This window comes from Taeniopygia guttata, chromosome 1A (genome assembly GCF_048771995.1).
Source record: "Taeniopygia guttata chromosome 1A, bTaeGut7.mat, whole genome shotgun sequence".
Lineage (NCBI taxonomy): Eukaryota > Metazoa > Chordata > Aves > Passeriformes > Estrildidae > Taeniopygia > Taeniopygia guttata.
The window spans coordinates 12,436,146-12,456,574 of record NC_133025.1 but is presented as its reverse complement, the minus strand read 5'-3'; the positions used below and the strand labels follow the sequence as shown (position 1 = coordinate 12,456,574).

The window sequence follows — 20,429 nt, the reverse complement described above, 5'->3', positions numbered from 1 at the left end:
ATGGTCTCATCCCACATGCCAATCTACAGAAAAAGGAAGCACAACTATATTTAATCCAGAACCATAATGTTTTTTTTTAAATTATTTTGGGGATCCATCCTGATTCTTTCCTTACATCTCCCAGTTTTACAGGTGATTCGAAGCTAGCCTCTAGCATGCGCTACGTGGAGACCCAGTCTATGCAGATTGGAGCTTCGTACATGATACAGTTCAACTTGGTGATGGGCTGTGGTCAGGCCTTTACTCCTCATATGGACAACCAGGTGAAACTGGAGTACTCCACCAACCATGGCCTCACATGGCATCTTGTTCAGGAGGTGAGGCTGGCAGTGAGGATGTTTTTCTTCCATAGACTCTGCTTTATGCAAGGATAGTCTGAAATACACTTTTGGCCTTGAACAAAGAAGGATGTTTTCCGTTTTTACCTTTCAATAAAGAAATTCTCTGTTGTAATCAGTCAAAATTACTAGTAGAGGTATTTAGACTGTTCATTGTAATATTTGGAAGAAAGGTATCTGAAAGCCTGAAACACAAAATAGTGACAGGAATGGAGAAAGGCTGAGAAAAAAATTGGGCCGCAGTTAGAGCCACAGGGTAATGGCTGAGATCTTTCCTGTGCTATTGCTTTATTTTTCTAGGCAAAATGCATCTACTGTTTCCTGGAATTTAAATGGATATAAATTCTTTCTGCCCTTGTGCACAGCCGTTTCACAAATGGAAAGCGCATTCCTTCAGGGGATTGTAATGTAGAGCCTTTCATCTCCCAGCCCTGGTTCAAGCACAGTCCAGGCTGTAATGACCGCTCTTACCCCACTCTGCTGAAGTGCAAATAGCAGCGTTGCTGCTCTTCCCCCGGGTGGCTCAGTGCTGTCTCAGCACAAATGTGAGCAGCGCATTTGGCCATAGTTCATGCTCTTGTTTTCCCTCTTAGACGAAAAGCTGGACTTTCCCTGGACTCAGGGTGAACAAACCAAGGTCCTTTGGCTACCTCTGAGCAGGCTGAGAGGGTGTCAGGGAACTTGTCCTACTGCCTTTTCACTGCCTGCTCTGCAGGTTCACCGATGGATTATTATGTCAAGTTCCACACTTTCTATAAGCAATTAAAGCTTTGCCTGGTTATCCTTGCCATGTTGTCTTTTGCCACATTTACTTTGATGGGCATAATAAAGAAATGGCAATAAATGAATTTTTAAACTTTGGAAATCCAAATCATGATTTCTTGCCTTAAACAGAATGAAAGCTATAAATCATATATTTCAAACCTGCTCATATCTTTTATATCTAGCAGGCATCATCTTCTTGGTGTCCAAGAATAGTTCCTAGTGGTGGGTGTTTAGGGTTTGTCCTTGGCATCCATGGAAGATAAGTTTACTTCAGATTTTAGTGCTCCTTTCCTTGCTCAGTAGAGCTGAGTTCAGAGAAAACATGCAGCCAGATCATTTTTCTCACACCACCCATGTTGCTGTGATAAAAGAGTATTTGTAGTATATTTCAAGGACATAACCTGGCAAATAAACAAAACACTAATTAATTAAAATGTTTGAAATTTTTGTTTGCTTTGTGATCGCAGATCTTTATTAGATCTTGTTTTCTACAATCTTTTAGGGGAGATGAATCAAGAAAAAATGTTTAAAAATTGCTGGAAATGAAACTAAGCCTTTAGAAAATCTACTAAAAAAAATCCCAACAAAATAAGGTCTCAGATCTTCATTTAATACTCTAAGATATTTGAGCAATAAATTTCTCTGTAAAATCATATATTCTGCCCTTCATATTTAACACACAACTATAACTGTATAATTTAACTATACAAAATTCTTAATTGCCATAACTTCTGTAGAGAGTCACTGCTTTATTATTAGTTTCAGAACAGTCAAAGTAGGCTACTTGCATGAGCAGGTGTCTTCTCTCTTGCCCAATACCCTTCATGGGGGTGAGCACAGCAGTGGCCAGTGAAATACTCTTGGGTGCGTGGGGATGGTCAGGAGAAGCTGTGCTGTGGCAGGAAAGGGCAGAAGGGATTCTGAACTGGTAGCTAGAAGAGGATCATATAGGTTGGTAGTTAATTCCAAGCACTCTATTAATACTTTATAGGCCAATTTTTTGGGTGCTGTTCTGGAAAAATGTAAATAATTAATGGAATATTACAAAAAATGAAGTAACATTGGAAGGGCAGTGCTAGAAAACAGTAAGAAGCTGGGATAATGGACTTCATTTATATTTAATATTACAAAAATGTGAACAATCATATTTTCTGAATTTAAAAAAAATAGAATTTGGGAAACAGACCTCAACAATAGGAATCTGAATTAGATGCAGAAATAGTTATGGAAGCAGGAGGGAAGAATTTACACCGCGTGCCGTAGGTCTCAAAACTAACACAGCTGCAGAGCTTGGGAAGCACCTAAGGACACAACTTCACTAGGCTGTGGCTGGGCCCTCTGGTGTGGCTCTGCCTGTTCCTACTGCTGCTCCCCACTGCAGATGGAGGTTGTGGGGCCAGTCAGCATGCCCAGGCAAAGCCTCACAAGCAGGTCTCTAAAATGACCTTTATAATCGTCTGGAGGTCACTTTCATAGACTTACTTCATAGTGGTCTTGTAGTCTTACTTCATAGTCCACAGTGGATGTTGGGGTGAAGATAGTAAAAAAAAAAGAGATAGACATTCCTCATGGAGGAAAGCAAAACATTGCTAGTCATGAATGCTAAACTCTTTAAATAGATTTGTATTTACTAGTTTTCTGAGAAATTTATCTGCATCATGTCAGGATTTTTCTCTTATGGGTCTTTCACTCCAGCATCTGGACCCAGACAAGCTCCTGGCTGTATGAATGTTTGACCCTTGTTTCTGTTCCAGCTATTCCTCAACATTAAATTTGGTTTTGAAATGTTTTATTTTAAGGAATGCCTTCCCAGTATGCCGAGCTGTCAGGAGTTTACATCAGCAAGTATTTACCACTCCAGTGAATTTACTCAGTGGAGGAGAATCACTGTTCTTTTACCACAGAAGACATGGTAAGCATTTATTTCCTATCCTTAAACTTTTTTGGGGGGGGGCTGGGGGGGGGAATGGTAGGGGGGTTGTTGTGCATACAGTTTGTCACATCAATTGCTGTGACAAATACCAAGTCATCTGCAGGTCATACTCAAGCCAATAGGTGCAGTGGGCTGATCCAGCCACAGGTATTTCCCATAAAAGGCATTCCTTACATAATTAGAGAATGAAATGTTGATGAAGTCAACAGAAACTATTGTTTAGGATTGTTTTTAATACATACTCTGACTCTCCTAATAGAGTTCAGACTTTTCAAAAATAGTGGCACTTGTCTATAAATGCCCTGTTGGAGGAAGGCTTTATTTGGATTGTTAATTTTTATTTTGCGCATTCCTTATTGTTTGCATCTTCAGACCAAAGCCCTGTATAAACAATAGCTAATGATTAATTTCTGGGAATTTTTTAACTCTTGTTTCTTTTTATAGCATGTCTTATAAAATAACATTCTCTCATGCAAAAAAAAGAGAAACAAAAATTATTAGAAAACCTATTCATCTTGTTATAATCAAACTGGATTTGCCTCCCCTAAAATATTTCATTAACTGAATTGTTTCTTTCATTGTTTATTTTTAAATCTTTATACCATATTTATTTGTATACCATACAAATAAAAAGTTGTCATAAATCCCAATAATCTTCAGGGCATCCTTCATTTGAGAATTTAATTATTGCAATTAGAGTTACATTTTGATTATGTTTGATCTGAATCCATCACAGCAATTGCTATGAGAGCTTGCTCAGATTAAGTCATCATTGTATTTCCCCATCATTATTTTTTTTTGCACTCTGCATGGCCTCAGCACAGCCTGTTTCCATCAATCACACCACAATGAATCCTTCTTTCAACATAGTGGCCCTTTTTGCTGTACAGCCAATATTCAGAATTTCCTATTTCTAGGAAAAACATCAAAGGCAAATATTGACTCCTTAGAACATATCATATCAGATAATACCAAATGGTGCAAGTAAGTCTATAAAGAACTGCTTTGTAGATTATAATGTACGAAATTTTACATGTCAGTATGTGCTACCATCCCCAAAATCTGTGGTTCACACAGGATTTAGGAGTTTAAAAAGCATCTACCATTTTTTAGGTTACATTCCAAAGCAGGCAGTTATTCCTAATTTATAAAATATATAATGTACTCAACGTTGTTGTGGCTCTCTTTTTCTTTAGAATCTAATAATTTTTCTCAGCATATGAGGTGACAGAAGCATATAACTCCATTTTAATTTAGGAGACTGTGGGGAGAAATTATGATGAAGTAATAGCCGGTTTCCTGTTCTATGCTGTGCACAAATCATAAATATTTCACACTCTGTCTTGTATCTGAAGGGATTCCCGTCTGTTAGCAGAGTTTGTTTGTAATTAAGGTACAAATTACCACTGAAAATTTCTTTGCTCTTCATAGAACACATTTTCTGGGTTGTGTTGTGCTATGGTATTATCAGGATGAAGAGGAAGGGTGGCTGCCTGTTCCCCATCAGATGCAATCCAGCACATCACATGCACCTCTCTCACCACTTTTCCCCTCTTTCTAACATTCCTTTCCAATGACAAAGAGCAGGTTAAGGGCTCAACCTTTCCTTTGGGTTGAGACTGGGAGGGGATTTTTTACAGGTTTTTACAACAGGCTTGTGAGCAGAGATCAAGTTTCTGCCTTTCCAAAACCTGGGCATTATTGGTGACACTTTGATGTGGAGCTCTCCACTGCCAGCCCAGCCACGCAGAGAGCATCGTTCCAGGTGCCTGGTAGTGAATATGCTCTGTAGGGCTCCTCTTTGGGGTGCCCTCCCTCCTCCTCCTCCTACCCCTTCCTCACCTGCATCCACTGCAACCACCACACAGAAGCAAAACCTTAGTGATGGCCAGGAAGAAGATTGTAGAGGCAGAGAAAGGTGTTCTGCCTTCCCAAAGCTGGGCTGAGGGGGAGGAATCTCTGGACCTTCCTTCTGTTTCAACCACACAAGACAAAGGCTGCCAAATACCCAGCCTGCCCTGTGCATAGTGCACAGGGAAACAACCACCTAAACGAGGTCTCAGAAATGTCTCATTAGCCTTGTTTTGGCCCTTGCATGCCCTCACACCCCTGCACAGCCCTGCTGTGATTGCTGGAGCTTTTATCCCTGGGTGCACAGCTCTCAGCTGGGGGTTTGCTCCTTGGGCGTGTGGGAAGTGTCAGGCTGTGGCACTGTGCTCATGCAGCTGGAAAATTGTTCATAACAGCACCTATTTCTCTTGTAAAACTTTCTGGGTGTGCTGGTATTTCTGCAGATCTGTAGATGTTCTGCATCTAGCAAGCATGAGTTTACAAGCTTCCCATGTTATGTGAGATTTGGGATGGTAGAAAACTGCTGCAAGATTGAGACTTGTACTGAAGAAATGAAATGTAAGCACCTGCTCACTGAAATTGTATTGTACTTGAACTGAACATTTCTAACACTGACGAAAATTAATTTCAGTTTTATGCAAGGCATTTACATGTGAACAGGCTTTAATGAGATACAAGCAGCTGTCAGTTGCTGACTTCATAAACAAATCAACACCTAATGACTGAATGAGACCTTCAGGATAATTGGGTAAATGTAATTATGGTAACTTAGAAGGTAGCAAATACAATTTTACCAGCCACAAATTTGCATTAAATCATTAAGGCTTTTAATATCAGGAGGGAAGCCAGTGATTTTATTTTAAGTCACGTATCAGAAACATTTTATAACAGAACATCATTTCACTCGCAGTACTTCTGGGACATGATTTCCTTGTGCTTATGTAAAATGTCACACAACAAAAATTACTTTTATTTGACATCAACTTGACTTAGATATAATGTCATTAGAGAGCTAGATTGCTTTCCAGTAGCATTAAAAAAAAAAAAAAAAAAAAAAAAAAAACCATGAGGAACTAGGGAAGTTTATTTTGCATGTAAGAAATGCTTTCATAGCTCCTCAGTGCTGTACTTCCCATTTCAATAGATGTCCAAATGGTGACTGTCTGGAAAGCCAGTGTTTTATCACTGAGAATGCAGCTGACGCTCATCTCCTTATTCTCTTTTCTTAATTAACATGGCTTTTTTAAATGCTTGATTACCATTTTTAACAGCATAATCCTCTTAAGCTGTTGTTACCTTGAGATGCAGAGCAGCCTTGGAAAGCTTTCAGAAACAGTGAGCAGGAGTGGTTTTTCAGCAGCATTGCTTTTGCAATTGTCACTTCAGCCTAACCTGCATTATCCCTCACCCAGGGAGGAACCTGAATCTATAAGTTTTCCCTGCCCACAGCCATGTGACAGTGGCATTGCTTCCCACAGGACCTCTGGCAGCAGGCTGGGTGGGAAGGCGAGGGCAGCCCCTTGTCCCTTGCAGCTTGGGGTTAACAGGATTCCTGTCCTGGCAAAGCTGTCCCCAGGGGAGAGCTGTCTGTCTGCAGATAAAAATAACTCCTCCCTGCTGGCAAATGGCTCCCTGGGGACTGTCCCCAGCCTCTAGCTGCTGCACATGCCTCCATTTGGGCAACGTGTTCATCTTCAGGCAGTAATGAGCCTCCTCCCTTCTTCCCCTCCCCTCAAATGAGAGAAACAACACCCCTGCATCACTGCATTCATCTGGGGCAACTTCTAAGTAACAAGGGGAGCTTGATGTGCAGCCAACATCTGGATCCTAAGGAGGCAGATGGAATTCTGCACCTGGCAGGGTGGCAGCAGGAATGGGATGATGAGACTCCCCAGGGAAACATTTTGGTCAGGTGAAATGGACATGAACCCCAGCAATGAGCTGTCAGCTCTGGGGCAGCTCTGTGCACGCCCAGCCCTGGGAGCAGCCCCAAGGCAGAGCTGCACTGGGATCTTCAGCGGGGGCTCCGGGTGTTGTGCTCCCCTGGGCACAGAGGTGTCCTCTGTCGCTGCACAGGGCTGGGCTCTCCCCACTGTTTGTGTAGGTCAGGAGTGAGCTTTGTGCCCAGAACCAGCCCTGATGCACCGGCACAGCCACCCTTCCTGGCCATGTGCACCTGGCAGCAGCCAAGGCAACGCCATCAATGCCACATCAAGCTCTTCTTAGGGGGCACCACCACTTGGGCACCATGAGACTTCCGTGGCGTGGTGAAATTGCCTCTGTATCACTGTAGATCTCCCCTGGTTTGCTGTAAATACCCCAGGGCTGAAGGGTCTCACACCCCAACTCCACCCATACACCCTCCCTGATGGAAAAAATGGATGTCTGAACACAGTGTTCTCCCTCCTGCTACCTAGGAAAATAACATGACACAGTTTTACTGTGCTGGGAGTTCATAGGGGATGTGTTTTACTGCTCTAACACTGTTCTTTGGTTTTAGTATTGTCATTTTCCTCAGCACACATTAGAGTTAACACCAGTCACTACAGCTCTTTCCAGAGCCTACAGCCTCTGTCAGGGCTCTCTGTGGTGCCATTGATGCAAACATGAACCTCAGCACCAAAGTGATGTGCTGACTTCAGAGCACTACAAAAATAAACAGTAAATAATTACAGTCAATATTGACTGCCCATTGTGCCTTCACAAGCTTAAGAAATCCTTCGTGTGCTGATTACTGGCCTTGCACACTTCTAATGGATAATTCATAGCGCTTGTAATGTAACCCATCAATACATTATATCCTGAGGGAGTATTTAATCAGCAGATTTGCCCCTGCAGATTAACTCTGAGTGCTGTAAAAATGCTTACAGTATTTGCAATATCAAACAGATACTTAAAACAGGCAACAAGGGTCATTTCAATTAAAAATCAAGCCCTTGGGCAGCTTCATTTGTTTTTTAAAGAAATTCATAACTGGCATTTTAAAAATTTATCCACACATGTACCAAACTCCTCATATGTGCCAGCGTGGCTAATTGCTCTGCCACTCTGTCCTCTTCAGCTGCACAGGCCTGCTCTATATTTTTTTTCACTTCCATACGATTTTTCACTTCCATACATGTGAGCAGGTGGCTCAGCCACCTTTACAATATTCATTTTAATAAGTTTATTCTACATAAATTATTGGGGGTGGGGAAAGGGCTTTGTATCTCTAAGGAGAGTAACAACATTATATCCTGTGTCATCATAAAGTAACCATATGGCTGAGAAAAAAGCTAGAAAAGAAGCTTCTAATAGGAGCCACCTGCTTCTCATCCTCAGCACCCCCAACCAGCCCTTGGCCAGACACAGGCCTGTCCCATTTTAAAACTGGATTTTTAGTTCTCTTCATTCAGCCTTGCTTTCCCCATCTTACCTCCCCACAACAATGCAATCCAGCCTCAGTGCCCACATTGCCACCACCACCCCTTTTACCCAGACCTGTTATGCAGCCATCACAGCCCCTTTTGCTCCAGCATGATGAACCATTTCCCATCTTTGTTTCACTTCACATGCAACATTATTTTCTTAATCTCATTCTGACACAAGCATGGAGTGGAGAGTCTCTGTATCCCCTATTTAGGAGTGGCCACCAGCCAATGTCTGTAACCTCTTGGATGTCCACAGTTTGGCAGGGCATCTTGAAAAGACTTGATGATGACAAAGATTGCTTTTCTTATCATTCATTTTCTTCTCCAGCCTTGGCTTTTGAGGGTGGTGGGTGTCATGCTGGGGTTGGATAGCAGGATTCACTCCCATGGAAAATGTCAATGTTGCATTGGACCATCTCCTAAAGGGCCAACACTAAGCATTTTTTAATGGATAATATTAGCTAACTTACTATTGTAAAGAAAAACAAGCTGTTGAAGATAAAACTATTTAGAAAGGAGAAGCTAAAGCAAGGTTTTGTGCTTGAAGAATATTACAAATATCCAGAGCTTAGTTAGGCAAGATATTTAATTTGATGATTCCCCACAACAAACCTTGGGTGTTACAGATTTTGGGTTGTTGGCCAAGAGCAAGTTATTTGCAGTATAGAAAAAAAATAGGTGTGATGAAACAGGATTTTTGTCAAAAACTTGTGGTTTTAATGTCACCAGTGATATGAGCAAAATCTAGTTTAGAATCATCCTGACAAAAAAATATATATACAAGAAAAAAAGTCAACTATTGTTGAATGGAAATAGTTGGTATTCACTTACACTCAAGAACTTTAGTAATTGTTTAAATAATAAATATTTAAAGAGGAGATACCTCTTTAGACAGTTTATGACCTGTTAACTGTGACCAAAAATATAAAAAACAGTCATGCCCTAGATACATCTTCCCAGTTTTTCAACCATAACACAATAAAAATCCAGTAATATTTGTAGCTAGGTTTACCTTAAAGTAATTCTCAAAATCCCTGCAATGTGCTCTTCCTCAGAAATGTCATCAGTCACTGGAAAGTCCATTATATAGCCCTGTGCAGTGAGTGGCATCTTCTAGAAAGTTAATTTGCAAGAATCTGTCTTTGATTGTGCCAGCCTTTGCAGCCTAGGCTGTGACTGGGATACTAACTTAATTTTTTTTTTTTGTTACATTTTACCTCTTTTCCTGCCATTCTGTAAAGAATTAAAAATGAATGCATTGCTGTTGATTTCAAGGTCCAGTGCCACACGTTTCCGCTGGAGTCAGTGCTACTACACAGCCCAGGATGAGTGGGCCCTGGACAACATCTACATTGGCCAGCAGTGTCCCAACATGTGCAGCGGGCATGGCTGGTGTGACCACGGTGTCTGCAGGTATGAAGCACTTGTCAGACCCTCTTAACAATGCCCTCCTGATACTTCAGGCACCCTACTATTTACCATACTTTCCTTTTCTTGGTCGTTGTTCTTATTTTTGTATTAAAAATTTTAAAAACACAAAAGCACTACACGGGGCTGGCCATTCAAGCAGCATTAGCAGCCAGCTGCTCCACACCAGTCTGTCCAAGAACCCTTACCCTTGGCAGATCCAAGCACTGGAAAAGCTTTCAGTGGCACAGGGCTGCCCTGCTGCAGGTCCTGGTGGCCACTGCAGCCCTCTGCACAAGAGCCCTGACTCAGGGCCAGAGCTGCTTCGCTGAGTCAGAAGGATGCAGGGACCAACTCAGCTCTGCTTGGCAGCCACTGTCAGAATGGGTGCTCCACCAAGGACACAGACTGCTACTCCCTGCCAGCTTCAAACTTTCTGGGTACCACAGGGGGTTTTGGGGTTTTTTTTTAGAAAAAAAAAGATGCAGGGTTTTTCCGTTTTCCAGTTATTCTGGTTTGTTTCCACAATACAAAACTACAAATCCAGAATGATTTTTTTTTTTCAATTATGGTTGTCCACATTGAATTTTATAAGGTCAGTGCACTACCTTAACTAATTGCTAGTATCAAATAAAGTCCTTAAAACTTACTATGTTTACACTTCCCCCCAGGTGTGATTCAGGGTTTCGGGGTACTGAATGTCAGCCTGAAAATCCCCTTTCTTCAACCATCATGTCTGATTTTGAGAACCCAGATACCCTGAAGACGGAGTGGCAGGAAATTATTGGGGGAGAAATCGTCAAGCCTGAGGAGGGCTGTGGGGTCATCTCATCTGGCTCCTCACTCTACTTCAACAAGGTACTACAGAGGGCTGGGAGACTGATAAAGGCACACACTGCAGGTTTCTGTGGAGCATAATGTGGCTGTGTGGCAAAGAAAAAGGAGATGGCAGAAAGCTGCACAATATTAGAAGTGTGTTAAACAGCCCAGCTGTGCTCGGCAGGTAAAGAACAAAGCAATCAAAAGAGACAGGGAAAGACACATGCACATGTATTCAAGAAATAGCAGCTGTAATGAAAGGTAGTAAATTGCCAGTGTGCTGGGAAGTGTGTATATTCACAATGTCTTGTACATTTTCTTTTTAAAGATTCAGTTCTCAGCATCCAGCAGCTCCCATTTGTTTCTTCTGTACTGTCCTGGGTAAGAGATGGGGAAAGGTTAGCTCTCCAGGGCACAAGCAGCTTAATTTGAGGTCACAGGAACAAAACTACTGAAAAAAACCCACATTTTCTCAGGCTTTTAGAAAATGGTTAACCTGAAGGAGAATATTCTTTTGTATAACTTAGATACTTTGCAGACAAAAAAATAATAGAACAGGAAAAAGATATAGGGAATTCTGCTAATTAGTAGCAATTATAGCTAAAATAAGAGATCTTTATGACCAAATGTAAGATTATGCATTGTAATCACAGTTTTATTTTTGTATTGTTGCTCCTCAGGTCTCTTACTAAGGTTTTTTTTGTTCTTAATTGAAAGGAAGAGTATAAATGCAGCTATGTGCTTCTCCTTTAAAGGTTTGATCAAACTGCCACTGCTGTCATGAGAGCCAGATTAGTCCCAGAAGAATAACCCAATATGCAGTGCTGTGCAATTGTGTGTTGTTTACCTCATTACAAAAATCTAACCCATGAAATAATTTTCAGCACTCCTACATAGTCTCACATCCAGCTCCCCTGGAAATAGAGCTGAAAATTTCGTAATAGACCAATCAGTATAACTAGCTAATTGTGATAATTGGATTTTTATACTTAATTGTCTTCCCTGTTAGATGTTTTTCCTTCTGGCTCCGTTCCTTATGCCAGGTTTCTCAAAAGTAGTTTGCTAAATTAGAATTAACCTGCTATGATCTTTCTTCTGATTCCTGCTAAGGAGGAGTGAAAAACTCATTTAGAAATTCTTGGCTTCTTTCTATTGATCTCTAAGGGTTATGTTATCACTCATTTCTTGAGTAGTAGCAGTCTGTGCGCTGTCAACAGAAGGTGGTTTATTTAATTTCTGTTTAGATCTTTCTCAGAGTGTCTAGGGGCCATACTTGCAGATAATAAAAAATTATTTTCATACTTGCCAAACAGTTCTATATTGTTTGGGGGTGTTCACATTTCTTTTCATTTGCTCAAACAGCCATTTTTTTATTTGAATGTCTAATGCTTGCTGCCATAATCAATTACTGCTGCCAGAATTAATGTTGGCTTTGTTCTGACAACCCTCTATATCTTTTGTTTTACAACTCATTTTAATCAACTGTAGGTGTGTTCACAATTCAGAGCTCTTTCAATTAGACCCTGCAACTCCCCTGAGGCTTTATGTTGCTGATGCTCTCTCTCAATTTACCTGGTTCTGTGATTACCCTTTGGCAGGCAGACCTGCTGTGGGCTGTAGATATAGAAAGCCCATCTCTAATATTTTTAGGGCCAGAGCTTGGCCCACTGCAGGTCAGTGTGCTGGGGTGCTCCCAGCCAGCCAGGACACACCAGCCCATGGGACAGCAAGAGTGTTTTCATCCTTATTACCCACTACTGGCTCCATTTGATGGTGGGAGTTTCAAATTCCAGTGTCTCCAATGTTGCTGTGAAAGCAAAGTAGCCAGAGATTATCAGTGTCCCCTTGGCCAGCATTAGCCACATGGCGCTGCACCCAGAAGCTCAGGGCTGCATCCAAGGCTGAGTTCTCACTTATGGCACCATCCACGAGGGAATTCCTGTCTCAGCTGGGAATAAACAACCAAATAAACCAAAACAAAAAGAAGAATTCCAGACTAAATCAGTATGTTGTATCCTGTATGAGCTTTTTGAGAGTCAGAGGATTCTTCACAGGTTTTATTGCCTTGTCTTCAGTGGTACAAGCCAACAAAACTTCAGACCCCCATTTAGCTTCCAGAGGTCAGTCTCACAGTGCAAGGTGGCCTATTTGGTAGGGTCCACAAATGAGCTCAGCGCCCAGGCTGTTGTACCAGCCAAGCAAAGTTTTAAGAAAGCAGTAAACATTTATCTCTGCTTGGTTTACCCTCAGCTGTGAACGAAGAAAGACGTGGTGAATGGAACAGGATTTAAATTCATCTGTCACCTTATTAAAAAACACAGATGATATTTTAAATCTCAGCTCCTAAATCTTGTTACTTGTATCCAGCTAGATGACATCACTTGCTTATCTCAAGTTTATTTGGAATTTGTCATGAGGATCCCAAATGTACAAGTGAAAGAGAAAAACACAAACATTACTTAAAACACAGGTGTCATAACTTAACCTTTGTTTTCCTTTTTTAAACTTTTTTATGCTAGGAGATGGACAGAAACACATTTTTAAAGGGAATTATAAAGAGTAGGCAGGATGACAGTCCTGGTCTATTTTGGGGATGGTGCCAGGTTGAAGCTACTTTAATAAATGCAGAAATATGATCCCTGCATCATCTCTCCAGCTGTGCACAAATGGCTTTGCCCTACCTATAAAATCTTGTGGCAGCATGATGCTGTGCTGGGGCAGGGCTGTGCCAGATGCAGGGTGTGCAGGTCACACCCATCCTGTGTCCTGCCTTGCCACAGGCAGCTTCATATTCCATATCAGCATCTTGTAGGTTTGTTGATGTGGAAGTCCACAAGTTCAGCCTCAAGTCCCAGGGCACAAAGGGAAGAGGACTTTGGAATAATTTCAGTTAAAATAAAAGGATCTTAAACCTTAAAGTTTTTTCTTTGATAAACATGCTCTGTCTTCAAAATATGCACACAGTGACCACGTTGACCTCCTAAATTCAAAAGCATACTTGGAAAAGCTGTTCACTGAGTTTTACAACGCTCCTTGTTTCTCTCAGCTATGCTTAGGTAAACTTGAAACTAAATCCACAGCTTTTAGTTGAGACACTCCTGATTTACAACACTTATTAGAAAAAGAATATAGTTTTGTGTAGGAACAAATCTATTTCAGCTATTCAGCTGAAGCTTGAAGAGAAAATGCCACTCCCTGGTTCTTGTGTAGGAGATGGACTTCAAGCAAGGTACTGGAACTGATTTCAGGTGATTGGGTAACCTTGTACAGTGCAAGATTTGACCAGGGAAATAAGATTAGAGAAATGGCCTTTTTATTAATCTGTGCATTATCAATAAAAACTTGAATATTTAAAAATTTAGTCTGGTTTGATTCAGTATATCCAGCACCTGCTCTTTGTACTCTGAAGTCACATGGGACCATGGGGAAGTGAGATTAAATTTTGGTGTGGAAATTGGGTTGTGAATTTGCATTGTATATTGAAATCAAATAATAAAGTTCTTGTGAGATCAAATCACAGTGACATAAAAGATGGCCAAGCAGAATAATTGAAAGGCAAAAAAGGCCAAGTTGATACAGAAATCAGTGTCCTCCATGTTGTGTAATTTTGTGTGTAATATTCATCTGTGATGGACTTTAAATATGCCTATTTATCGTGAAGGTGCCATAATAAAATTATTATTGTCCCTCTTTTCTTTGCATTGTAGGCTGGAAAAAGGCAGTTGGTAAGCTGGGATTTGGACACAATATGGGTGGATTTTGTACAGTTTTACATCCAGATTGGAGGAGAGACTTCTTCATGCAATAAACCCGACAGCAGAGAAGAGGGTGTGCTGCTGCAGTATAGCAACAACGGCGGGATCAACTGGCAGCTACTAGCAGAAATGTATTTCTCTGACTTCAGCAAACCCAGGTATAATTTTTGATCTAAATTAAGTAATCCATATCTACATCAGCTTTTAAAAATATATAGTTCTCAACTTATGAAAACATAAATAATAATTCAAATGTATAATGCTTAGAAGTCATGATTATATAGAAACTTTTTCTGGCTGGCATGGTAAACTCCTGTCACTAGGAATGAAAAATGTAATGGAAGTGGGCCTTACAATCTTAAGTAAAATATAAAATTTCCTGTCACCTTCTATGTGAAACATGACTAAAATGCTAATATCTGCAAAATATTAGCAAGTAAATACAGAATTTGCCCAAAAGAGGTGTAGAAATCTTTCATTTCCTCTGAATCTGGTTTCAGATCTAATGAACATGTATTAATGTCATATGAAGCAAAAGCTCCTTTGAGTAAATATTTAAGGAGGAGAAGAAATCATGTTCAGCCATTCAAATTTGTTGTCAGATACCTTGTTGGTGAAAATTTAAATTGTATTTGTCTGCATAGATGTTAATGTGATTTCTATTACCTGTAATCCAAACATACAAATAATTTTGTCTTCTCATTTTATCATTTTGCATTGCAATGAGCAATGCAAAAGGACTTTTGTTATTTGACTTCAGAAGGACTTCTGTAATTTGACTCTTCTTTTCTAGAGGTGATCTAGGCACTTGGAAGTATAAAAGTCTTGAATATGGAATGGAATGGAATGGAATGGAATGGAATGGAATGGAATGGAATAGAATAGAATAGAATAGAATAGAATAGAATAGAATAGAATAGAATAGAATAGAATAGAATACAATAGAATAGAATAGAATAGAATAGAATAGAATAGAATAGAATAGAATATTTCAGGTAGAAGGGACCTACAACTCTGCTCAGTGTTACTCCATCCTAGGTGCAGAATCAACACTTCCATTTGTTAAATTTTATCCCATTAATCAATCCCAATGCTCCAATCTGTCAAGATTCCACTGCAAGGACCCTCAAGACAGTCAACAGCACCTCCCAGTTTGCATTGTCAGCAAAAGGGTGCATTCAACTCCTGCATCCATATTACTGATAAATACCTTGAGCAGGACTGCCCTAGGTTTAAACCTGAGGAATACTGCTGGTGACCAGTCACCAGGCAGGTGTGACCCCATTCATTACAACTCTTTGAATTCTGCCCTTCACCCAGGCCCTCACCCAGCACTTTGTGAACCTGCTTATCCCACAGGTGGACAACTTGTCCATAAAGACACTGTGAGGTGCAGTATCAAAAGCCTTATCAAAATCCAAACTACAGCTATCCCCTTCCCCTCATTTGCTAGGTGAGTGCTATGGTCTCTACTTGGTCAAAGTCACAGCAAAAAAGAAACTAAATAATGAAAACTTCAATACTGGACTGTCCATTACATTTCTAGACAAAATATTTTCCATTCTAAGCAATGAAGAGTGATGGTCCTTACTGAACATTGCTATATAGATTTTATTTTTCTCTTGTTTCAAATGTGGTCCAGACATCATTTTCCGATTCCTATTCTCCAACAGTAAATCTAGGAATTCTCTGGAAAAGAACTGAAAAAGAATTCCTTCTCCTCTCTTTGCCTAACTGGCAAGTGAAGCAGAGTGCATGGTACAAAAAAACATGTGATATAAAGAAAGTGTTTTTATAAATTTATATATATATATATATATATATATATATATATATATATATATATATATATATATATAAAAGCTGTCTAAAATAGGATTGGGTAAGTAACTAATTCTTGTACTTTTTAACATAAGTATGATTAGGCTTGAATCTTGAACTTTTATTTAACATCATTTTTGTGAGGTGGTTTTTTAAGTTGAACATAAAGCAAACTGAGCAGATCTGAAGTTCTTTTACAAAGATCTTTATAGGAAGCCTGAAATATTTTTACCCAAAGAAAACTGCTGCATAATCTATTGCATTGTAACAGAACGATGCTTTTGTCTACAAATAGGAACAATCAGCAGAAGAGAATGAGAAATTAATTTTGCTAGCATATATGACTATTACTTCCTGGCATCAGAAAAGCATTAAGATTTGCTGAACATGGATCAGCTGAACAGTTTATTTCAAAGCTAGAGAGCTCAAATCAGTTTCTTATTGTGTTTGGCAATATAGTAATGGAGCATAAAAACATACATTGTCTTAAGGAGTTTACATCTTCCCCAGACAAGAAGAAAAAGAAGGCTTCTTGATATGCAGTGCATAAATAGGTATCTAGATATATGGAAAAATAGAATAATAGCATCATAGAATCATTAAAGTTGGAAAAGGCCTCAAAGATCATGAAATCCAACCTTTGACCCAAGATCACCATATGAATCAAATTACAGCCCTAAGTCCCATATCCAGGGTTTTTTTTACCCATTCCAAAGACGGTGACTCCTCAAGCTCCCTGGGCAGCCCAAGGATTCCCAATGTCTGACCCCCTTTTCAGTGGAGAAATTCTGCCTGTTGTCCAAGCTGAACCTCCTCTGGCAGAGTTTGAGGCAATGTACTCATTCCTGGGAGAAGAGGCTGATTCCCATCTTACTACAACCTCCTTTCAGATAGTTGTAGAGAGCAATGAGGTCTCTGCTGAGCTGCCTTTTTTCCAGACTAAACAACCCAAACTTCCTCAGCTGCCCCTCATACGAGTTACTCTCTTAGACCCTTCCCCAGCTTCCTTGCCCTTCTCTGGACATGCAAATTACCCAGGACTTGTACATGGAAGATAGATGCTGGCTTCCCTGCCTCTTTTCCCTGTTGAGTGATATATTTCTCTACAAACTGTGCTCTCTGAAGTTCTGCTCAATTTCTGTTCCTCAGGTTTGTCTATCTGGAGCTGCCAGCTGCAGCCAAGACCCCTTGCACCAGGTTTCGCTGGTGGCAGCCAGTGTTCTCAGGGGAAGGGTACGATCAGTGGGCCATCGACGACATCATCATTTTGTCAGAGAAGCAGAAGCACATCATTCCTGTTGTTAATCCCACCCTACCACAGGTAATAAGCAAGAGCAGGCTGTGGGTATCCCCAGGAAACAGGAACTATCCTGTTAGGAGACTTGTTTAAATATAGTTTTCTTTGAAAATTCTGGATCTGTTTTAAGAGACAACTGTATTGCTTGCAGCTCTATGTGTCAGAATAACATGGGTCTTTTCACAAAATCATCAGGCTCCTAAGGTTTGTGACAGAGGATGTAATGATGCATCTCTGCAAAAAGTCAAGACTGAAGTTTTGGAAATTAAAATTTTTTGAAAACTCCAGAAAATAAAAATTGCAAAATTTAAAAGTTCATAATTTTGGGAATTATTCTGAAGTCACAGTGCAAGGGGATAATACCTCTGGCTTTCCTTTTCATTTCTAACAGAATTTTTATGAAAAGCCAGCATTTGATTACCCTATGAACCAGATGAGTGTATGGTTAATGCTGGCCAATGAAGGGATGACCAAAAATGAAAGTTTCTGCTCTGCGACCCCCTCTGCCATGCTGTTCGGTAAATCCGATGGAGACCGGTTTGCAGTGACTCGAGATTTAACTCTGAAGCCTGGATATGTCCTGCAGTTCAAGGTATTCCTTAAACATAAATCTGTGCAAGAATATCAGTAAAACTGGCCTGAGCCAATGCTTGCAAGATGCTACTGGGCCACAGTTCAAACGAAGGTGATACATTAGACAATTGTGTAAAAAGACATGAAGAGCACAAGTATAAACCCATACATAATAAAATGCCATCCTGCTCTCACCAAGCCAAAACCTTGGTGCTTGAGAGCATTTTTATGCCTCTGGAGAAGTTATAAAGGTTTTTGTTCTTCAGCACATTTCAGAAGTGGGTTGAAGTGACTGTCATTGTTTTCAAGTCGGTACTAGGAAATGCTACTTCACTGTCAAGTGAAAAAGGATTTATCCCTTCTGGGGCTCTGTGAGTACAAAAGCTCCAAAGTGGTTTGGGTACATTTTTTTTTTGTATTTTAAACTATTTAAGGACTTACAAGCTGCTCTGTACTCCAGTGTGTGTTTTTCATATAATTTACTTTTATTGTGTCAATGAATATAGGCTCTAATTAGCATTTTCTTCTTTAAAGAGCTTACAGAAATTTCAGTGGTCTGACAATACATCAGAATATGGGCTCCAAAGAAAGTGTATTTGCTTTGACAAGCTCTTGTTTCTGAACCCTAATCAAAATTTTATTGAGTTTATAATGAAATCCCATTGGTGAATTCTGGAAGTTGGTTGCAATGCAATTTTAATGAGCTCCCCACAAATACATGGTCCTTACATAATTGGTGGATACAGACACTGAATAATTTACAAGTGGAATTATTAAAAAGATCGGATGTTTACTGGCAGCTTTTCAAATATCATTCCCACAGTTCTTTAAATAGGAAAGTTCGTTAGAAATATTTGGATTTGTAAAATAATCTAATTTCAACTAAAAGATAAGCTAATAAAATGCTATTCAAACTGAGGGATTTCAGTACAATTTTCTTGTGAGCATTGCATGTAGTTTTATACTTTAAACTGTTTAAAACACAAGGATATCTCAATATATAAATACCACTTAGCCTGGAAAAGATGCTATCTGCCTCTTCATCACCTTGCTGTACTTCAGTGACTAAGTGTCCATTCTCTGGGTTTGATGATCAACAGCAATTAAGAAATTGTCTGGGTTAAAAAAAAAAATCAATACTTAAAAGATGTTACATACACCTTCCATCACAGAGGCACTTGACAATGTAACATAACTATACAAAACATAACAATGTGTCAGAGAACAGTGAGTTCTTATTTATAAAGTCTATTATTTAAGGACTGAATTTATACTTTTTTGGAAAGGTTTTCAGCCTGCACATAAATGTGTTAGTCCTATTTGCATGTTTTTGTGAGTGTGTGAAATTTCCATTTTAAATAGCAGACTGGAATAATTTTGCATTGATAAGCTCAAAGACAACAATTTGTTAGAATTATTTCATTTTACATGAATGATTTTGTTTTACATTTTGCATTCCACAGCTCAAGTAGAATTTCTGCAGTAAACTAAGGAAAACTAATATTTTACTGATAGCTTGAAGAATGAAACTGAAACTTTAAATCAGCAGTTGATTTTGGTCTTGGCTGCATTCTCATTTCACATTTTAATATGCATTTTTTCTTCTTAATCCAAATGTTACTCTATTCTGGGTGCCCAAACTGCAGTGCCAACTCACAGACATCATTCCTGCAAGGCCAGTGACAAGGCTGTGGTTAGGGCTAGCCTGGGAGTCAGGCTGATCCTCTGGGCACACTAGGCTGCAGATGGGATGGATCCCAGAGGATACAGCTCCTTCCACTCCTGGGCATGCAGGGAGTTTGTTGTTTGGGGCTTGCTATGCCCAGGGACCTGCAGGGAGTTTGTTGTTTGGGGCTTGCTATGCCCAGGGACCCTTGGAAAGTTCTTTGCACCTCTTTGTGAGCTGAACTCGGCAACCCTAATGAAGGAATAGTGGGGAATTTTTACCAAGAGATGTCATATTTTCATGTAGGAAGCAGACTCTGAGCATCAGTCCCTGTCAGCCAGCAGGGTTCAGAGCAAGTGCTCTGCGCAAAAAGTCAAAGGTGGTTTGCAGCCAATAAATACTAATAACAGTGCAGCTTTCTTCGTGTCACTTCTGACCCTCTGCTTCTTTGCAGCTGAACATTGGTTGCACCAGCCAGTACAGCAGCTCTGCCCCCGTGCTGCTGCAGTACTCCCACGACGCTGGGCTCTTCTGGTCGCTGGTGAAGGAGGGCTGCTACCCTGCCTCCCCGGGCACCAAGGGCTGCGAGGGCAGCTCCCGGGAGCTCAGCGAGCCCTCCGTGTACCACACGGGAGACTTCGAGGACTGGACAAGAGTTACTATTGTTATCCCCAGGTCGCTTGCAGCCAGGTACGGTGCATTGTAAACCAGTGATGCCAATGGGACACGTGGATTAGCTGATTTAGCTGCTTCTAGAATGGTACATAAGGAGAAAGTTGCAAAGCTGTGAATAA

The 20,429-nt window shown here is 40.3% G+C and overlaps 1 protein-coding gene across 2 annotated transcripts in view; it reads left to right on the top strand.

The window, feature by feature from the left end:
* The window catches only part of RELN (reelin), a 276,674-nt gene that overhangs the window by 191,865 nt on the left and 64,380 nt on the right, over window positions 1-20,429 (top strand). For both annotated transcript variants that reach the window (XM_030291632.4, XM_072919453.1), the window contains exons 21-28: window positions 125-317; window positions 2,903-3,015; window positions 9,573-9,710; window positions 10,376-10,562; window positions 14,231-14,436; window positions 17,249-17,420; window positions 17,788-17,988; window positions 20,090-20,325. In XM_030291632.4, coding sequence (XP_030147492.4) covers window positions 125-317; window positions 2,903-3,015; window positions 9,573-9,710; window positions 10,376-10,562; window positions 14,231-14,436; window positions 17,249-17,420; window positions 17,788-17,988; window positions 20,090-20,325 — 1,446 coding nt within the window. The remainder of the gene's footprint in view (window positions 1-124; window positions 318-2,902; window positions 3,016-9,572; window positions 9,711-10,375; window positions 10,563-14,230; window positions 14,437-17,248; window positions 17,421-17,787; window positions 17,989-20,089; window positions 20,326-20,429) is intronic.